Below are 19,453 nucleotides of genomic sequence, written 5' to 3'. Positions count from 1 at the left end.
GAGGCCGCTGTTGATTGGGTGGTTATGTGGCATGCAATGGGAGGCTGCTGTTGATTGGGTGGTTATGTGGCATGCAATGGGAGGCTGCTGTTGATTGGGTGGTTGTGTGACATGCAATGGGAGGCCGCTGTTGATTGGGTGGTTGTGTGGCATGCAATGGGAGGCCGCTGTTGATTGGGTGGTTGTGTGACATGCAATGGGAGGCTGCTGTTGATTGGGTGGTTGTGTGGCATGCAATAGGAGGCCGCTGTTGATTGGGTGGTTGTGTGGCATGCAATGGGAGGCTGCTGTTGATTGGGTAAAGTTGTGTGACATGCAATGGGAGGCCGCTGTTGATTGGGTGGTTGTGTGGCATGCAATGGGAGGCTGGTTTTGACTGTAAACATTGTGAAATCCATGTCTCATGCGATGAGATAATTAATTGTTTTCCCTGAGCTCCTGAGGCTGTGATGTTTGTCCTCTCCTGCATCCTGGTGATGAGGAGTCACACATTAGCTCTTTTGCTGCTGCTTTGAGGTGGTTTGTGTTTTGTTCTGTTTAACGCCTTTCAAGTTGTCCTCTGTGCTGTTTTCCAGCAGGTTCTACTGTTTGAACCACAAGGTATTAATCTAGGCATCTTTGTTGTTGCTGTCACTGAGTGGTGTTTTAGATAGGGTTTTCATTGCTCTGAAGAAACACCATGATCATAGCAACTCTTATAGATGAAAATGTTTAATTGGGGTGGCTTGCTTGCAGTTTCAGAGGTTCAGTCCATTATCATCTTGGAACATGGTAATGTGCAGGCAGATGTAGTGTTGGAGCTGAGAGCCCTACATTAATGTGGGAGACCCCTTTATATGTTGTGAATATGTTTTATTACCACTGGTTAATAAGAAGCCTGCTTTGGCCTATGGCAGTATAGAATACAGATAGATGGGAAATCCAAGCAGAAATACAGAGAGAAAGAAGGCAGGGTTAGGAGAGAAAGAAGCAGCTGCTGGAGAAGCAAGATGTAAGGTAACAAGCCACAAGCCTTGTGGTAAGATATAGAATAATAGAAATGGGTTAGTTTAAGTTGTAAGAGCTAGTTAATAATAAGCCTGGGCTAATAGGCCAAACAGCTTGTAATTAATATGTTTCTATGTGATTACTTGGGACTGGGAGGCTGAGAATGAAAGCACAAACTCCAGTTACATCTTGACTCAGAGGCAACAGGAAATCAACGGACTGTCACACTGAGTGAAACTTTAAATAAAGACCTCAAAGCCCACCCCCACAGTGATACAGTTCCTCCAGCAAGACCATACCTACTCCAATAAGGCCAAGCCTCCTAATAGTGGCACTTCTTTTGGGGACCATTTTCTTTCAAACTACCACAAGTTGTTGTGTTTTTTTTTTTCTGACTTGATATAATCCAAAGTCATCTGGGAAGAGGGAATGACAGTTGAGAAAATGCAGCTATCAGAATGACCTATAAGCAAGATGTTGTTCACTGTGTATTCTTGTCACCTTAGAAGGTCATGAGGTTTAGAAGCATGCTAATGTGCCTGTCCTCTCAGCTGTCATAAGAATCTCCAGCCCCTGTAGCACAACACCGGCCAAGCTTATGCCTGACCCTGGGGGACATTTGCCCCACTGAGCCCTCAGACATGTGGTCTGCCACAGTCTCAGGGGCTTCTCCAGCATGTCCTGCCCTTTGACAGGAAGGGAAGGAGCACAGGGGCTCAGAGCTTGACTCTCTGGAGTGGGCCTGTTGGAGGTCCTGTGGTTAGTGAGTACAAGGCAGCCTGGAATTAGAAAAACCCGGTTTGAAATCAGTTTGGCCATTTACTACCTGTTCTGCAAACTCAGAGTAAGAACAGTTGTTCTGTTGGGATGTGGCAAGGATCAAGGGAGATGCCAAGGATGGTTAACAATGCTCCTGCACTAGCGAGCCCTTGGGCTGTGGCCTGCCATGTACACCTTTATCCTTGATTCTGTGAAGTCCTTATTGCTACTCTGTAATCTGTGGTAATATATTTCTTCATTTGTAAATGAGGAACTACAAGCATCACCTGAGAAGCTTGTTCAAAGCTCAGAAGACTCTACATAGTAGGTAATGTTAGGCGCCACATCTGATCTTCCCACTTCACCACAGTGAGCTTAAATGCTTTAGGGATGGTGAGGCAGAGTGGGCTGGAACACTCTGGTCAGCAGGCTCGAGGCTCCATGCCTGCCCATGGGGTGCCTATGCAGTGATGGCATCCATAGCACTTGGCAGTACATCTAGACCACAGAGATGACTTCGTTCCCTAAAGGCAAGGGCACTTCTTAGGAGGAGGGAGGGGGCAGAACCTAGAGACAGAAAGTAATAGCTACAGAAAACTCCAGCTGCACTGTTGGAAAACTAACTTTAACTTTACTTTGTTTTTTGTGACCACACATATTTCAGAAAAGTAGGAGAGGATGGCCACCAAATGGTCTTTACTTTTTTTCTTTTCTTTTTTTATCTTTGGTTTTTTGAGACAGGGTTTCTCTGTGGCTTTGGAGCCTGTCTTGGAACTCACTTTGTAGACCAGGCTGGCCTTGAAACTCACAGAGATCCACCTGCCTCTGCCTCCCGAGTGCTGGGATTAAAGGCATGCGCCACCATCGCCTGGCCTTTAAATGGAGAGAAAAGTCAACTGAGGATTTGAATGCCCCAAGGAGAGTTCATCCAGGGAATAACAAAGCCCCATGCCTGTATTTACCTGGTGACAATTTATTGATTTTTTTGTTTTGTTTTATAATTTTAAACAGTGTGAGAAATTGTTATGGACAACTGACCCCAGAAAGGTCTACAGCAAGCAGTCGGTTGTGCTGACATAATAAAAGTAGGCAAAGAGCAATATAGGCCACCTGAACATTTGATTAGTTGAGAGAAGATGAGACAATCTTCAAAAAACATTGAACAAAGGCAAACATTTAGACCAAATATACCTTTATCTACATCACCAAATAGAGATTAGTGCCCAGAAATGTATCTTGGCTTTGTTATAGTCTTTGTTTAAGAAATAACTTTGTTCCCACCTCTCCCCCAGCTCTATTGCCTTCTGTAGAGAGGTGTGCCCTTACTCTATGGGTCTATGTCTCTGTTCCCCAGATCCAGGACAATTCGTTGATTTGTTGATACAATTGTGGGTGCAAAACAAGAATACAGCAGTCTGCTGTTGTCTGAGGTTTCTGTCCTCCCTGGTTCCTGCAGTTGTTAAGTCCCAAGGAAATCACACATTAATTATGCTCTGATTGGCCTAGTAGCTCAGGCTTCTTATTAACTCTTATAACTTGTTATTTGCCCATAATTCTTGTCTGTGTTAGCCACATGGCTCGGTACCTTTTTCGGCAAGGCAGTCACTTGCTTGCTCTGTGTCTGGCTTTCTCTGTGTCTGGGTGATGACTAGCAGACTGAAACTTCCCTTTTCCCACAATTCTCATTGCTCTGCTTCTACTTCCTGCCTGGTTGTCCCACCTATACTTCCTGCCTGGCTGCTGGCCAATCAATGTTCATTTAAAATACTAGTGACAGGGTACAGCCCATTGTCCCACAGCAGTCTGCTACACTTACCTCCTCCCAAAACAACACAGAAGCTGCAGGTAGGGTTTCCAAAAGCAGGTGTTAAGGACCTTAGGGATTATGGACTAGGAATCAATGGTAGTAGAAGTAAGAAGGTAGGACAAAATAAAAAATAAGATGCAGGCCAGACAAACCAGAAGGGAGCTCTGGAGAGAGGATTTTCATCAGGATGTTCCTCACAGGTCAAAATATTCCAGCCACTCAGTCATCAGATGGGGCCAGGTCATAGCGAGTGTCCTCTTGAGAAAGGCTCAGGCTGTGGGGGACAGCCAGATGAGGACCTCCACTGGCTGTATCTTTTGATAGAAGTGTCACCGTAATTAGCTTGGCTGCTAATTATGACAATGCCCATGGCTGTTCTCAGGTTTGTAAGACAAGACAGTGGGATCTGGTAGTTTGTATAAGACCACATAGGAAGCTGTCTTCCTTGGTTTGTGTGAAATGCAATCTGTCTTAGCTCTAGTACACATTTTGTCTTAAATATGCTTTAGAAAGATGATTTAGTGCCGGGGTGGGGAGGATCCCCATGAGCAAGGTACAATACGATGTATATGTGAAGGTCGTCATAATGAGCCCTTTTCTGAATGCCAATAAAAGGTAACTTAACACACAAAGAAAGATGCATTGGACCTTGGCGTTCACTTCTTAGATTGTAAGTTAGGAACCCTGATCTCTCAGGACGAAAAACTAGCTAAGATGCTTCAGAAAATATTTTCTTTTCTGTTATTTACTGTGTAATGACAAGTGCCTCTAAAACTCCGGGCTGCAAGGCCACAGTTTGTTATTTATCACAAGGATGTGGACAGACTGGACTGGACTGGGGGTTCCGATTCAGGCCGGATAGGCTGAGGTCACACACACAGCTGTATCCAGCTGGAGCTTGGCTAAAGTTGGACTCGCAGCATGGTCCCCTCTTTGGGGCTCCCCCCCCGTGTGTCTGGGGCCGTCTAGGTGGTATCCTAGCTAGACCTCATTACAGCATGGTAGCCGGTCAGTCAGATTGAGGCTGTCACGTTTTCTTTTAAGGTCTCCACTTAAAAGCCACAAGGCTGTTTTCTGCTGTGCTGTCTTCATCAAGAAAACCCCAGAGAAAGGCCAGATTCTTCTTGGGGCAAAGGACAGCCAATAATCTGAACGTAGACACTATACTGTCTTTTGTTCCTGCTGGCATTGCCCTGGGATTCCTCTTGCAGGAGCCTCCTGTGGCTCATGCCTGTGCAAACGTCCTCTGATTCACAAGGGCATTGTGAAATTCTAACTGATTTTTCTGACCAGGTTTCCAGTCAGAAATCAGAGAGCATAGCTCTACCCCTAAAAAACCAGCCATTGATCAGAGCATCTGGTTTGGAGATGGCTCTCCCCTCAGTAGAGTCTGCTGCTACAGCCTGGATTCGCCAAAATCTTCAGCCAAAAGCTTAAGTTAAATTTTCAACTCCTGTTCTTGCTGTTCATTGTCGGTTTACAAGCAGGCCTTGTTCCCTCAAGTCACTGGGAGACTGCTGGCAACTTAGAGTTGTAGAAAACCTTTTATTTATTCAAAGCGTCGGCTTCGTTTCTCAAAAGCTAGCCGTTTCGTTCTGGGCTGCGGCTATGTGGCTTGGCTGTGCATGATCGGAGATAGTGATGCATCTGTCCTTCTCTGACAGAGAAAGGATTATTTTGGGGCAGTGTCTGCTTTAAATACCATCCAGAGTGTGGGTTCTCAACAAAAGCACTGGCCACTGGGCACAGAGAATTCGTTTCTATCCATTGTCGATCAAATACTACACGGGACTGATAGAATTCTACGCCCAAGGCGCGGTAGAGTCTATTGTTTTAGTCTGTGTAGTCTTTCAATGAGTAAACTTAATGTTTCAGTTAACTCAGTCATTCAATAAAGTCTCATAGCTTAGGACGAATATGATTAGGATTCAAGAGGTCACTGAACTTATTTTTCTTTTTTTTAAAAAAAAAAAACCAGCTTTATTTTTACTAACCTTTTGCTGCGATAGTATTTCCTTCCATTATGAATTATGGAATTCGGCATTTCCTTTTGTTTTGAATGTAGGCAAAAAGTTACAGCAGCACTGGCAAAGCTTTTGCTACCTCGCTAGAAGGAAGAGCCGTTTTTATATCAGATGCACTGTCACAGACACTGCAGCTGATATCTGGAAGTGGCTTTGTGCTCATTGTTAGAGTTACAGCCTTGCTAGGCCCAGTGGTTTCAGATTAAACTAATAATATATATATATATATATATATATATATATACACATTATATTGCAAATTTATGTTTTACCACGTTGATCATTTCATTGTAATAGCTTCATTTGTGATCTATAAATGTGTGTGTGTGTGTGTGTGTGTGTGTGCATGCACGTGTGTGTACAGTTGGGTTTCTGTGTCCATGGGTTCCACATCTGTGAATTCAACATACATCAAAATGTGGTTATGATGGCTGCATCTGCATAGAAGATGGAGACAATTTTTCTTATTCTTATTCAATATAATTAGTATAACTATGTATATATTATTTACTTTCTATTGGTTTCAATAGTTTGACTTTGAAGTGGCCCCCTTAGATTTATGTTTTGAATATGTTGACTTTTCCTGGGAAGATGCTACACACACACACACACACACACACACACACACACACACACTTACCCCAGAGGGAAACTTACTATAGACCAATGTGATTATTAAGCCAATGACCAATTTGGTGAAACAAGAAGCTTTGTCCTACTGGAGTTGCTAACAGCAATGTGGGCGACGCATGATTTCTAGGAGCAGGGATGACTCCAAAGGAGCTGCATGGCCAGAAATCCCACACCAGCATTGGCACTAGCTCCCAAAGTGCACCCCTGATGCTCTCTGAGCATCCTGCAGGTTACTCCTCAATCTGGGAGTCTGGCTTTTATTCTTTTTTATACTTCTGGGGAAGGGTACTCAATCTTTGAGGCCTGGTTTCCACCTCGGTTTCTGCCCTTTCCTCCTTCAGGAGGGAGGGTTATGTTTCTGGGGGAACATGCTCTACAATCCAGGGCACTGGTTGATGGGATGGAGGTGCTGTTTTAGAAGGTTGCTAGGTGGCCTTGAGGGCTTATAGTCCAGATCCAGCCCCCTGCTTTCTGCTCTGAGGAGATGTCATTATGACAAGCTAAGTCTGCCAGGGGAAGGAGCAAGTCCTATTGCCATGATTTAACCATCCACAAACTTGTGAGCCGAGATAAATCTTTCTTAAGTTTCTTCTTGTCAGGTATTTGGTCACAGAAATGAAAAAAAAAAGAGAGAGAATGGCAGTATTTTGACTATTTTGAAAGTGATTTAGCATGTTCAGACATGTGTACATAGATGATATTGGCCATAACCACAGTTTCATATCAAGAGAGTTGAGCATTCATAGATTTTGTTATCCCTAGGGGATTCTGAAATCAATTCCCTGCAGACACTAAAGCCCACCCCTCCCCATTTTAAAACATTATGCCTGTATCAGATAGACAGAGGGGCTTGTGACACCCACACACAAAAGATTAGGGACCCATGTGTTAGATTGTTTTGAATTATTGAAATAATATATAGAGTCTCCCAAACTTAAATCACAGCCTAGCTTTCGTGACCCAAGGCTGAAAAGTTGTGAGCTAAGCTAGTAAATAAATTATTACCCTGGTGCCCCTACCTACTTCTCCTAATACCTGCATATTCTGCTAACACCGTAGGGGAGGGGCTAAAAGGAGAAACACAATGTGTTCATGTACCTCATAACAAATATCTGAGAGAAACTATTTGAGGAGCAACGTTTTGTTTCTCTGCTTCTGAGATTTTGGGCCACACCACTTGGCCCTGTCATTGTGGACCTGTGGTTAGGTAGAACATGTAAGAGGGGGCATACACTGGAGAGTGTTGGGAAGACTAGACTCAGAGCATGGGACAGTGGCGGAGACGCCTCCTTCAATGGCATGCTCCCAGTAACCTGCTTCCTCTCCCTGGCCATCCACTCAATGGTACCATCAGATTCCCTGCTCCTCAGTAGGTTAATCTTTTCTTTAGATCTAAACCCCAATGATCCATCACTGGTCTGATGATTGGATCCATCAACCAGGGACAAAGCCTTCAACACGTGGATGTTTTGAGGGATACTTCTTATCCAAACCATTCTATGCCTGGTTGGGTCCCTGCTCTTCTCCTTGGCAGTGTGACTTAAGGCAAGTTATTCAGCCTGTCCAGGGGGTTCCTGACCTGTGACACATTAGATTGCTTAAACTTGCTGGGGAGGATAATCTGTTTTCCCTCACACAAGTGTTATTACTACTGACTCTACATTCACGATTTAGTTTTTAAAAGAAAAGGAAAGATTCACAGACATTTAGGTTCTATGATGATGCAGCTAAGGCTTACTGATTACTGAACACCTGGTGACCATGTGGCATCTGCTCCTTGTCTTTGTAGCAGCCTCTCCTGCATTAATCTGTTTTCACAGGGCAGGAAGCTCTCCCCGTGTTCATGGGGTCACGCACTGATATCGTGTTAAAAGTTCAAATGATTAAATTACTTCCGTAATGTTTATCAGCTTGACCCAGAGCTGTGTCTGGTTATTGCTTCCCTGTGGCAGGAAAGCCATCTAGATTCGCATTAGAAGTAGGAACAGTTGAGGTGATGTTTGCCATTGATTTTGTCTAAGTTGAGCAATACGTTATTGCTTCTCCCTTCTGTTTTAGTTGTTTATCTGGAGATAGGGGCTCACTCTGCAGCCCACACTGGCCCCCAGCTTCCTTTCCTCTGGCCTCACCACTGCTGCCTTTACAGATGTGCACCACCAGGCCTGTCGCCAAAGCCCTGAGTCCCTCCTGGTCCAGCTGTGTATGATCCGAAACATCCCTGTTGACAATACATAAAGAGCACCCAGCCTTTAATTTTCTTTTCATTTGTACCAAACTCCTAACAGATGGAAACAAAGAAGGGGAATGGAGGAGTTTCGCTGTAGCAAGCAGCAAGCAAGCTTCACAACAAGAGAGCACACTTCCTGGGCCTGGCCTCTCCAGCGCAGAGATCTCACTATTTATTTTTGTTCCTAATATTTATTTTTTTACACAGCGGCCAGAGTCCCGAGGTTTAGGTTCTGGCGGTTCTGCCTTCCTGGAGCTGCTGTGCTGCAAGGGGACTTCCAGCTCCAGCCTTTGTTTCAATTCTAGTCCTTTTCTGTGTCCTTGCCACCTACTGTGTCGAGGGGGGAGGGGCTGACCTCTTCCTCCCTGTGCTGGGGGAAGAAAAAAGTTCTTCAGATTGCAGATTAAATCTCCTATGGATTCCTTGCTGTGTACCTGGCTGCATCAATAGGCAGTTTTTCTTTTTCTCTCTAAAACTAAATATTAAATGCATACTCAGTGGTACCGTTTGCGGAAGGGTGAGACAGATGAGAGGTGAAAGCCATTATCCTTGCCAGCATTAAGAAATCCAGCATTCCTGTATCTTGGCCTTCCCTGTTCCAGCCCCAACCTACTACCCCTAGAAGGAAATGTCTTGGGTTCTGAGTTCATCATTCTCTTCCTTTGCTCATTTATATTAATAATCCTTTATATATATATGTATATAATATATACAATATGTTCTCTAGAAATATACATTCTGCTCCTTTTGTGCTTAATTTCACATAAAGGAACTACTCAGTGTGCGTTTTGAGATGGCATAGCTTGGTGCCAGCCTGTACAGGCGGGTGTTGATGTGCCCCTTGCTACTCTTCTTTTGCACTACACGATGTGATTGCATTATTAACCCATCCACTGCTGGTAGGCCCTGGCGTGGCTCCTGAGACTCTGCACTTACAGTTGGTCTCACTGTGAACATTCTTGCCCACAACCCTTTGTGCCTGTGTTAACAGGACTAAATAACATGTGTCTTCCACCTGGATTGTGTCCTTGATGCCTAAGAGGTCGGGTTATTGAACATGGTGTTCTTTTCCTTGATATCTTTCTCTTCTTACCTGGACTGGGTAGTTGAGGGAGGTCTTCGCGTCTTTCCTGTGTCTTATGTTCGCGGTTAGTTTTTTCTCACTCTTCCCTCCTGCTGTCTGCTTTTCTGGTCCCCACCCCCTGCACTGACTGTGGCATGCCCATGTCTCCAGGATGCCTCAGTTGTGAGTTTATTTATACATAATACCCTGCTGAAGTTGACTTCAAGGGAAGAAGGTCAGAAATACATTCCTTCAGCACTTCTCAACTCAACTCCACCAGCCAGTGCCTCTTTACTAAGAGACAACTAGTCAAACTGCCAGGTTTCCGCTGTGCCTTGCAGCTACCACCCAGCCTTAGGCAACAGCAGAGAGAACCAGACTCTTTCTCTCTCTCTGAATCTTTCTCACTTTCATCACCTGTCTGTCAGACAGGAAGAAGACAGGATTCAGCCGGTTTGCTCTGCCATGATTCTGCCTTGCCCCAAGTCTTACCAGGAACTTAAGGGGAGCCGTCATCGTCAGCTCCCCCCACACCCGCTCCTCAGCTGGCAGCTCTCACATCTGCTCCGTAGTCTCCTGCCCATTGGCCTGATTCGATTCATTCCCCATTGCTCGTCATAGAAACCCCAGAGAACTACTTAAAAAGCACAACACTGCATTCATACAAAGCAATAAAAATAGTGCAGTGTTTAGGGGAGCATCAGAAAGCCATGTGGGCTTTCCCACACTGAAAATTCCCAAGTGAAACCCGCGTCTGCCTTGTGGCGGTGTTCTAAACGGTGCCACTTAAGAGCGTTCTGGATTTGTGTCTGAAACTCCTATTGTTCACGTCTTTCCTTTCCCAGCAGCTCCTTAGCTGCTGCTAACACATCAGTTGACCCTTGCCTCAGCACTTTTCTAAATTGCAAGTCTGGTCGTGTCTTTTCCTTGTTTAAAGCCTCTTACCCTCTTGCCGATTCCCTTGGCTTAATAGGATGCCTGCTCAGGCCTCAATTCCCCCCCTGCCCCACCTCCACCAAGGCACAGTTAGAACCCTGTGATGCAAAGTAACACACCATGACACCATGACACCATGTCACTCCCCACATGAGCCCCACAGTGTTCCCACACCTTCTTGAAAAGGAACTTGCTTTGGCTGCTAAAATACTCTCCCCAGCCTTGGCTCATTAAAACTCAGTTCCCAGGAAACCTTCCTTGATTCTGCCCCTCTGCATAGCTCTTTCTCTGCGACTCTGATTGGGTACACCCCCTATTGCATGTACTACATTGGGCACCATGACGGTCAGCTTCCGATGGACTCCAAGCCCCTTGAGACTGAAATAATACGGCGTGGCTCCATTTGCACACCCTTTACCATAGTCCCTGGGACTGAGCGAATATTCAATGGATTCCAATCAAACTGGCTTCATTTTCATCCTTAGACCTATCTCCTCTCCCTCTCCCTTCTCCCTCTCTCACCCCTCCTCTCCTCCACATGCGTGCATTTAATTACGTTTCCCAATGAAGAGGATGGTTTCTCAGCACTTAGATAGGGCAGGGCATCTTCTAGAAAATAGACTAGACATGCAGAGATAATGAAGACATCACAACAGTTCTCTCCCCACCAAGGGCTGTATTATTTCAGCCATAGACTATTTCCCTTCTGTGTTCCCTAAGAGGAAAAAAACAAAAACAAAAACAAAAAACAAAACCAGCCCCAAAGACTATTCTTGAACACAAAGTTAAGAAAGAACTTGCTTGATTATCCTGCGGCTGAGGACATCATCCTCTCCTTTCAAAGTCTGGATTCTTGATTTTTGTTTGGTTTCCTTAACTTAGAAAAATCCACACGGCTTGCTTCCTGAAAACAAAGGAAACAATAAACAATAGCTACTCCCAATTTGACTCTAAGAGTTTTCCAGCAGCCTTCTTAACTCACATGGCTCTATTTCATCAGCGAGGACCGCTTAGCTTAAAAAGAATGCTTCCAGATTAAGCTGTCCAAATTGCACTGAGTTAATACTCTGGGAACTAATTTAGTGTATGATTAAAATATACATTGGCTAACAGATCTATTTATTGATGTATTACAGCTAGGCAACAATGTATAATTTTCTCTTATCTGTTGAGTGGTTTTTAATAATCTATTGAAATTTGAAAGAGAACCATTTCATTAAATGGGAAGTGAATAAATACTAAGAAATCTAACATTTAAGGAATTATCTCCACATGGAGAATGGGTTTTAAAAATTAATGATATTTCAGTAACAAGGAAGAATGGGGTTTGATTTTTAAATAGTAACTTTTTTGTTGTTTGGATTCAAAGCATAGCCAGCAGTCACAGAAATCACTATGGGGATGCTAAACAGAGTCAGAAAACAAACAAGGGAGAAATGGGAGGGAGAGGAAGGCAGGCTTGGTCCCTGGCCCAGTTGTGTTAGAGGTGACTGCCATGTGGGCTGCTGGACCAAGGAACTGCATTTTCTTACAGTTTTGGATTCAGAGATCAAATGTTTTATTTCAGGAAATGTCATGAGGAACGTTTTGACGGTTGGCATGCTCTCTACCCTAAACCCCTGGGACTCAGGAACAGTTGTGAGTTCTGGGATCCCTGTTGACTGTGGGTCAATTATACAGTTAAATTGAAATACCCTGTCTGGTCTGAAGTTTCCCTAACAGTCAGATTTGGAGCACACTGATTCCTCTGATATAGAAGCAAGCAGCTGGGACATGGTGGGTAGGCTTGAAGTTTCTTATTGCCTGTTCCCCCAGAAAGCCTGGGGCAGGTGTGGGCAGGCAGGCAGTAGGCCTTCTCATTTTTCTGCAAGTATTTGAAATCCAGCCCATCTGATTTCTAGAAGCAAGGTTTCATTAAGGTTTGGAGCCTTATAATTTATGTCTCAATGAATGTTTCTTGGTATAGCGGGAGCCTTCTGTCACCGTGACAGGATCGCCATGGGTGAACTGACGTAAAGGGACAAAGGTCATATTTTTAAGATTTATTTATTCTTATGTGCGTTGGTGTTTCACTTGCATGTACGTCTGTGTGAGTGTGTCTGGTCCCCTGGAACTGGAGTTGCAGACAGTTGTAAGCTGCCATGTGGGTGCTGGGAATTGAACCCAGATCCTCTGGAAAAGCAGCCAGTGCTCTTAACTGCTGAGCCAGGTCACACTGCCCATGGTCGCTGAACAGAGTCAGCTGCTTCGCCATCTTCAGGCCTGTGGCCAAGTTGCACATCATGACAAGAGTGTGTGGTGAGGCAAAGCTGCTTACCTCATGGTGACCTGGAAGCAACAAGACAGAAAGAAGCCAGACTCCAATATCCCTTCAAAGGCAACAGCTCCAGTGACCTTACCTTCCGCTGAGATCTCATAAAGGCTTTACTGTCTTCCAGTAGTGCTGAGGGCCAGGGACCTAACCTTCAACAGCACCAGTGTTTGGAGACTACTTCGTATGCAAACCATGACCCTTGAGGTTACCTTGAAAAAGAGGAAGCATGCTAGCTTGTTCCTTGTTTGTCTGGGGAAGAGAAAAATGTAAGAGAACCATTGTCTGAGCACCTGTCAAAGGCTTTCCTTTGTACTGTTTGCGAGGGTCTGCGGTGTCACTGTCAACTCAGCTGATTTCATGCTACTGACTTATGATGTCATGGAGTCTGGAGCTTACTGACAAAGCATTTAGTTGGCTTTTCTGATTCAGTAGGAAGGGCCCAGCACACCCCTGCGAGAACCATCCCCTCTATCTTTCTGCAGGAAGTAGAATCTGAGTGGGTTGGCCAGCTCATGTTGCACGATATCCAGGATGCTGAGCCATCCCCACTGCTAGAGGGCACTGACTGCTTAGCCTCTGCCCTCGGTCTACCCAACCCCCACACAAAAGAAGCAACAAATGGAGATCCCGAAATAAGATACCCGGTAATGGTAAATAAAGAGCTGAAAGGAGCTTTCTACCCTCCTGCGGATATCAGATTCAAACACTGGATTCAGAAAGGCCAAATGAGGAGGGGGAGTTTCAATTACTTTTTAATTGCCTCAAACATCTTGTTGTAAAGTGAGTTCCCAAAAGGGGAAAAGCCAGAAGAGTTTCTTGCCATTCCACTAAGGCGAGTAAGGTCTTGCCTGCTTGTCATTTGTGTGTAGAGCAACGAAGGGGTTTGGCACTACCTGTGGGGAGAAGAGAGAGGGGCACAGAGAAAGAATGGGATGGATGATGGCTTGGGCAAGTGGAAGGGGTAAAGTCACCGAGGTGATTAAGCTGAGTGTGCTGATGGAGGTCTGAGCCCACGATCAAGCTATTTTCTTTTAATCAGATGCTCCCATGAACAAGAAGGATCCCTAATATGGGACTCAAAAAAAATTTTTTTTTAAATAAGTGGTCGTGAAGTTTGTTTTTCGTCTCACATGTGATGTCTCCTCCACATTCTTTTGGCTTCCTTTTATCGCTTCTATTATTTCAGCTCCATCACCTTCCCCATTATAATTTGCTGATATGTGCTCTTATTATCTACCCATTTAATATTTACCTAAGAATTATGCACAGGTATCCTAATTTAAGAAATATACGTGATCTGGTACGCTCACAGCTCTCCAAGTGCCCAGGATACCTTTAACTATTTCGCTCAATTTATACCACCTTTGTGCAAGTGGCGTTTTTTTTGCCAATGTTATGACAAGAAAAATCATTATTTTTGCCCATTATTTTGGGGATAATTTTCCTTCTGTCTGATGAATAGCCTTTAGACTTTCTGTTGGCCAAAGTATTTTTCGGACTCTCATTTCCTTAGAAATGCGTCGGTGAGGTCTCCGCGCCTACCGAGGTGCTAGCCTGGCAATCCTTTCAGATCTTTGAAGACACTTCCTCATCATCTTCCAGTTCTCATCATTAATGTCCTCCTTCTTTTCCCATGAAAGCTTTGAAAAGTATGTCTTTTATACGTGTGTGCATGCCTGAGTGGATGTATATGTACCATGTGTGTGCCTGAGGATGTCAGCAAAGGGAATGAGCTTCCCCTGGGACTGGAGCTGTAACTGTTGCTTCTGGAAACCAGACCTTGGTCCTCTGCAGGGGCAGTCAGCATTGGAGCTTCCCAAAACTGAGAAGAGGTAACTTTTATCAAGCCTGGACAACTATCAATCAGTATCTCTAAATCTTTCTATTTCCTTTGCCCTATCCCTTGGATTTTATTCTAGAAGACCAGCCTAGAATAATCTGATGCTTTGGAGACTCCTGGCCTTTCTGTTGTAACGCTGCTATTTATGCTTCAGCCTGGATGTTGTTGACTAACCAAAAACATAAACTTCTGTTTCTAATAGATTTTCCTTCTCCTATGTATAAACTACTGCAATACCATTTGTTACGTTTGCAATTTCATTTAGGAATGGGTGGAAATCTTTTTATTAATATTTGTATTTATTATGTATGTATGTATATATGTATGTATGCATGCGTTAGCCTTGTGTGAGCCTATGTGAACCTTGTGTGAGCATGCTGGGAGAGGGTGTCACAGCCTCCATCAGTTCAGTGGTGAGAGGATTTCAGTGAAGCTGGTTGCTGGGGTTGCTGAGGCTGTCGTGTCTCTGGCTCTTTCCCTCTGCAGACACTGTGGGTCTAGTGGAAATTCTGATGTTTTCCAGTGCCAAGCCTCCATTTCTTGCCTTTGGAGGTTGTCACTGGGTTTTGTTTTTCTTCACACCTCTGAGACCATGAGGTCAGCTTTCTCTTAGACCCGCAGCAGACGACACCCACACCAAAAAGCCCCAGCTGGATTTCTCCAGGAACACACGATACTGTGACAGCTACGTGTGGATCCACTAAGGCACGGGAAGCCCCTTTTCGCCTCCTGTCCAGTAGTCATTGCTAGTCTGACGGTTGACGATGGGAAACCCTGAGGGTGACTCCTCCTGTGCATTGCCAAAGCATCCCTGCCTTGACCTTTGCTCTGGTTTTCCTGAGCAGCTCCTGTCTCATTCATAGTCAGAGGTGTCTGTTGGGACAACGAAAATAGGTTCAAAACTACCTAGCGATGACAGAGGAAACACTAAATGTGGCTAGGTTGCACACGTTAAAATGACTGAAGATATAATTTTAGGTTAAGTGGATTTTCCTATAAGTAAAAATAAACCCCAAATCAACTCTGCTCACCCCAGCACATCCCAGCAGCACGTAGTCTGTGCTTGCCGGTCTACTACTCAGTGAGCATAAAGAAGCTGTGCCTGCTTACCTGTTGTCTCCTGCACATACAGGAGCAGATCCCTCCCTGGCTGTGTATTCCTGCACCCCTGGACCCCTGCCCACCCACCACTGAGGAGTCTGCCCTGTCCTGTCTGCATCATAAGGCCATTGTGAATTTCTCTGTGTTCTGGCAGCCAAAGAAAAGCCCCGACTGGGAAACCTCTCCTGTTAGATCCGCACCTCTAGATCCAGGGAGAATTGAATCATTTACTCAGAACTAAATTGGAATGAAACTTTAAGTGTTTGCATAACTCTCTTGAAATTCATGGCACACTTATGACCCCTGGAACATCTGGAGCACATGAGCTTTGAGAACTCCCAAAATACATCATTTCTCGGGATGAGGCTATTTCCATCTGGGAAGCCCTGAGATTAATCTTGTCACATTTACATATGTAATCACAGCTCTGCCACATTTGGTCGCACACCTCTGAATGTTGCTGAGTGGCTTGCATCCTTGATTTGTGAGTCGTGAGACTTAGCTAAAAAAAAAAAAAAGAAAGAAAAAGAAACCTGAATGTGTTATTTTTTTTCAGCACTCATAAATTTACTTTTGCGGTCGATGTTGGTAAAACTCTGTATATGGATCACCTTGGGAACTTGGCACCATCTGAAGCAGCCTTGTGCCTACAGAGGCTTTACCTTCCAGTGTTAGGGACACTGGGCCCTATGTCATTGGCTCGTTACGTATGGTAGCTCACAAGTGGACCAAGGTGAGACACATCCCTGCGGAAGATGATCATGTCCAGCTCCCTTGTGCTCCACACCACTGAATGACTGAGGATGTGGAAGGTGTCCAGGCTCAAGGACATGTGTGTGGAGAGGAGGAAGGATGCCCAGGGAGAACAGGAATCGTGCGGTACTTGTATTGTGTCAGCGGGGATAGAAAATCTCCTGCCTTGCTGTAGAGCAGAGAAAGTACTGAACAGCGGACCCCAACAGACAGTCCTTAGATGGACAATGCCAGCCCCGCTTTAGAATTGCTATTGTTGCAGGTGCGCAAGGCCCTCTGTGGACCCTCAGAATGGGAAAATCCAAATATTTTTATACACGTCCAAGTGAGGAAACCTCTCCTTAAACAACTCTTTGAAACCAAGATTCTTGATATGACCGTCAGCAGACTGGGTGTTCCAGGGTAGCCAAATTAAAGCTGATAGTTTAACTCTAGGAACCTCTTAAAATTAATTTACTTATTTCTTTGCGTGTGTGTGTGCATGTGCGTGTGTGTGTGCATTTGCGTGTGTGTGTTCAGGAACACAGGAAGTGGTGAGAAGAAGGGACTGCGTGGCCTGGCATGTTACATTTGTGCTCAAATCTCCACTGCATCCTCCATAATTGCACAGCCCGCCCACATTAACTACTGAGCCATCTCGCCATTACAAACGCTCGGGGTTTAATATAGATCATTATGGATGGATATTATTAACGGCAAACAAATGTTTATTTATTTTGTGACACTTGAGAGCTAACCCAGGACCTCTACATGACTACCATTCCTCGTATATTCAGGTACTGTGCTAAGCACTCCATACACAGTATCCCAGCACGTCTTCACAGGGAATCGAAAGGGAAGTATTTCTCTCCAGGTTGGACAGTCAGTGGTGCGCATGCTGCTGGAAAGCAAGGGAAGCAACCCGCCCTGCTGCCATGGGCCGCAGACAACTGAACCCCATACGAAACATTGTGGAACCTAACACTGCTTAAATGATTGGACGTCTAGCTGCAGGGCTGAACAGGGTTTGACTCCAATATTAAGGGCGGACATGCTATGAGATCATAGATGCCAACTTTCTTTTCTATTTGAGTTATCCAACAGGTGACTCGGGCACCAGCAAAAAGTCAAGTGTTTCAGCAAAAGCAGAAAGATATTTCAGAAAAACATCTTCCGCCGTGGTCCCAGCCCATGTCCATGATCATGTTGGCAGACTTGTGGGAACTAAGAATGTAACGCTGCACAGAATCCAAAATGAGTCGTTTTTTTTTAGTTAGTAGTGCAGATGAAGTGAGAGGAGTTTTGACGTGTCCTTGGATACCAGTCCTCCTCATCTTCATTTATGGGGCCCTCTGAAGCCCCAACAGTTTCTTTTCCCAGCTAAGAGTCGGGGCAGAAGAAAGCACACAACCTGCTTTTAGTGGACAGCCTGGAGTCAGCGTGTTTAAACACACACTCGTAAGCTCGTGCTGAGGAGTTTGGGATCTGCCTTTTTACTCCCTGCATTCGGTTCAGTTTTCTACCTAGCTCTATTCCGCCCTGCCATAGGCCAAAGCAGCATCTTTATTAACCAATGGTAATAAAACATATTCACAGCATACAGAGGGGAATCCCGCATCACCAATGTCACCATTTATTTTGAAATATGTCAAAAGATCCGCTGAACTCCCAGATGGAGTCAGGCATGAGAAGGAGCAAAGAAGGCAGATGTTAGTGCGGGATAGTTTGGGGGTGGGATGTGAGCACAGGAGTCTTTGGGAAAATAGTCTGTGTATTTGAACTTTTTATAACATGATATCATAAAATTTTAGAATATTCTAATTCTGTAAGTGCTTAAAAATAATCTTTTATTTCAGGCATCAAGGATTTCTGTTTGTTATTTTAATTGATTAATTAAAAATATCCCCTTTATTACTGTTAAAAACTTAGTGGGGAGAGCCTCCCAGTGTAAGGGCTGGTTGGGCTGACTAATTAAAAGGCAGAAGTTGCAGCCTGATGTGGCCTTGGGTTAAACCTTTCTGCCTCCAAGTCCTAATTAGAGAAAACACTAGGGCATTCACTCCCAGCTAGGGATTCAGGACAGAAAGTCACTCCAAAGGGGAAAGAGAAGTCCTGTTCAAGATGATGCTAACTGTGTAAAATCTAAGAACTGGAGCTAAAATGCTCTCTGAACTCTAAGGTAAGTGTGAGGACCACTGTGGAAGGAAGGCTTCTGTATCTGCTTCTGTTTGCTTGCTCTCTGGGGACAGATCTCAGAGATGGGCTCTACCGTTGAACTACATCACACACCGTTCTGAATTAGTGTTTAACCTGAGTTTCTATTTTCCACGCAATGGTAATATGTATTTCTCTGTGCTCTTTTGTTTTTGTCCACTAAGGTAATTGTCCGAGGTGGAGGACACATTTTGCCCCGTGACCAGCCGCTGAGATCTTTTGATATGATCAATCGATTCATCTTTGACAGCGGATGGGAACCTTATAATTAATAAACTACTTTCCTTAACTAGCTTTGAGTTTTAATCACAAAATATTAAAAACTAAAGATGTCATAGAAATAAGAAATATATCCCTTTATATTTGCAAGCTATTTCTTACCAATAAAAGTCACCCTGAAAATGCATGATTTTTTTTGATTGGAGTTTATCGTTTGTTATCACACCGAAATTTAGGAGATGGGAAGAATGGGTTCTGATAGAATATCTAGTCCTTCCCAGGATAGAAAGTTCAACAAATTAATAGACTTGTGATAACATCTGGTTCAGTAAATAATGCAGTGTGTCTCATAACACATCAGTGTTAATGGCTTTCCTGTGCTTTGATCAAGATACCTGGCATCCAGAAACAGCTAAGGGAAGGAAGGTTCGCTTTGGCTGGTGGCTTCAGTCCTTCATGCAGGAAAGGTACTGCAGGGGCTCTCAGACCATGGTAGCAGGCGTGTGGAGAGAGCCTGTTCACACACTGGTGGGTCAGGAAGCAGAGAGAGAGGCTAGTTGCTGGCCTGAGTTGTACCTTCGGAGTTTACCCCTTGGT

General features: G+C 44.5%; 1 protein-coding gene across 2 annotated transcripts in view; it reads left to right on the top strand.

The window, feature by feature from the left end:
- Nucleotides 1–18,909, top strand: part of Cpvl (carboxypeptidase vitellogenic like) — a 100,795-nt gene extending 81,886 nt beyond the window's left edge. For both annotated transcript variants that reach the window (XM_075955333.1, XM_075955332.1), the window contains one exon: nucleotides 18,802–18,909. In XM_075955333.1, the coding sequence (XP_075811448.1) occupies nucleotides 18,802–18,909 (108 nt within the window). The remainder of the gene's footprint in view (nucleotides 1–18,801) is intronic.
- The last annotated feature ends 544 nt before the right edge of the window (nucleotides 18,910–19,453 follow it).

This window comes from Microtus pennsylvanicus, chromosome 21 (assembly GCF_037038515.1).
Source record: "Microtus pennsylvanicus isolate mMicPen1 chromosome 21, mMicPen1.hap1, whole genome shotgun sequence".
In the NCBI taxonomy this organism is placed as follows: domain Eukaryota; kingdom Metazoa; phylum Chordata; class Mammalia; order Rodentia; family Cricetidae; genus Microtus; species Microtus pennsylvanicus.
Note: the sequence above shows the minus strand (reverse complement) of the source record. Positions and strands in the feature narration are given on the sequence as shown.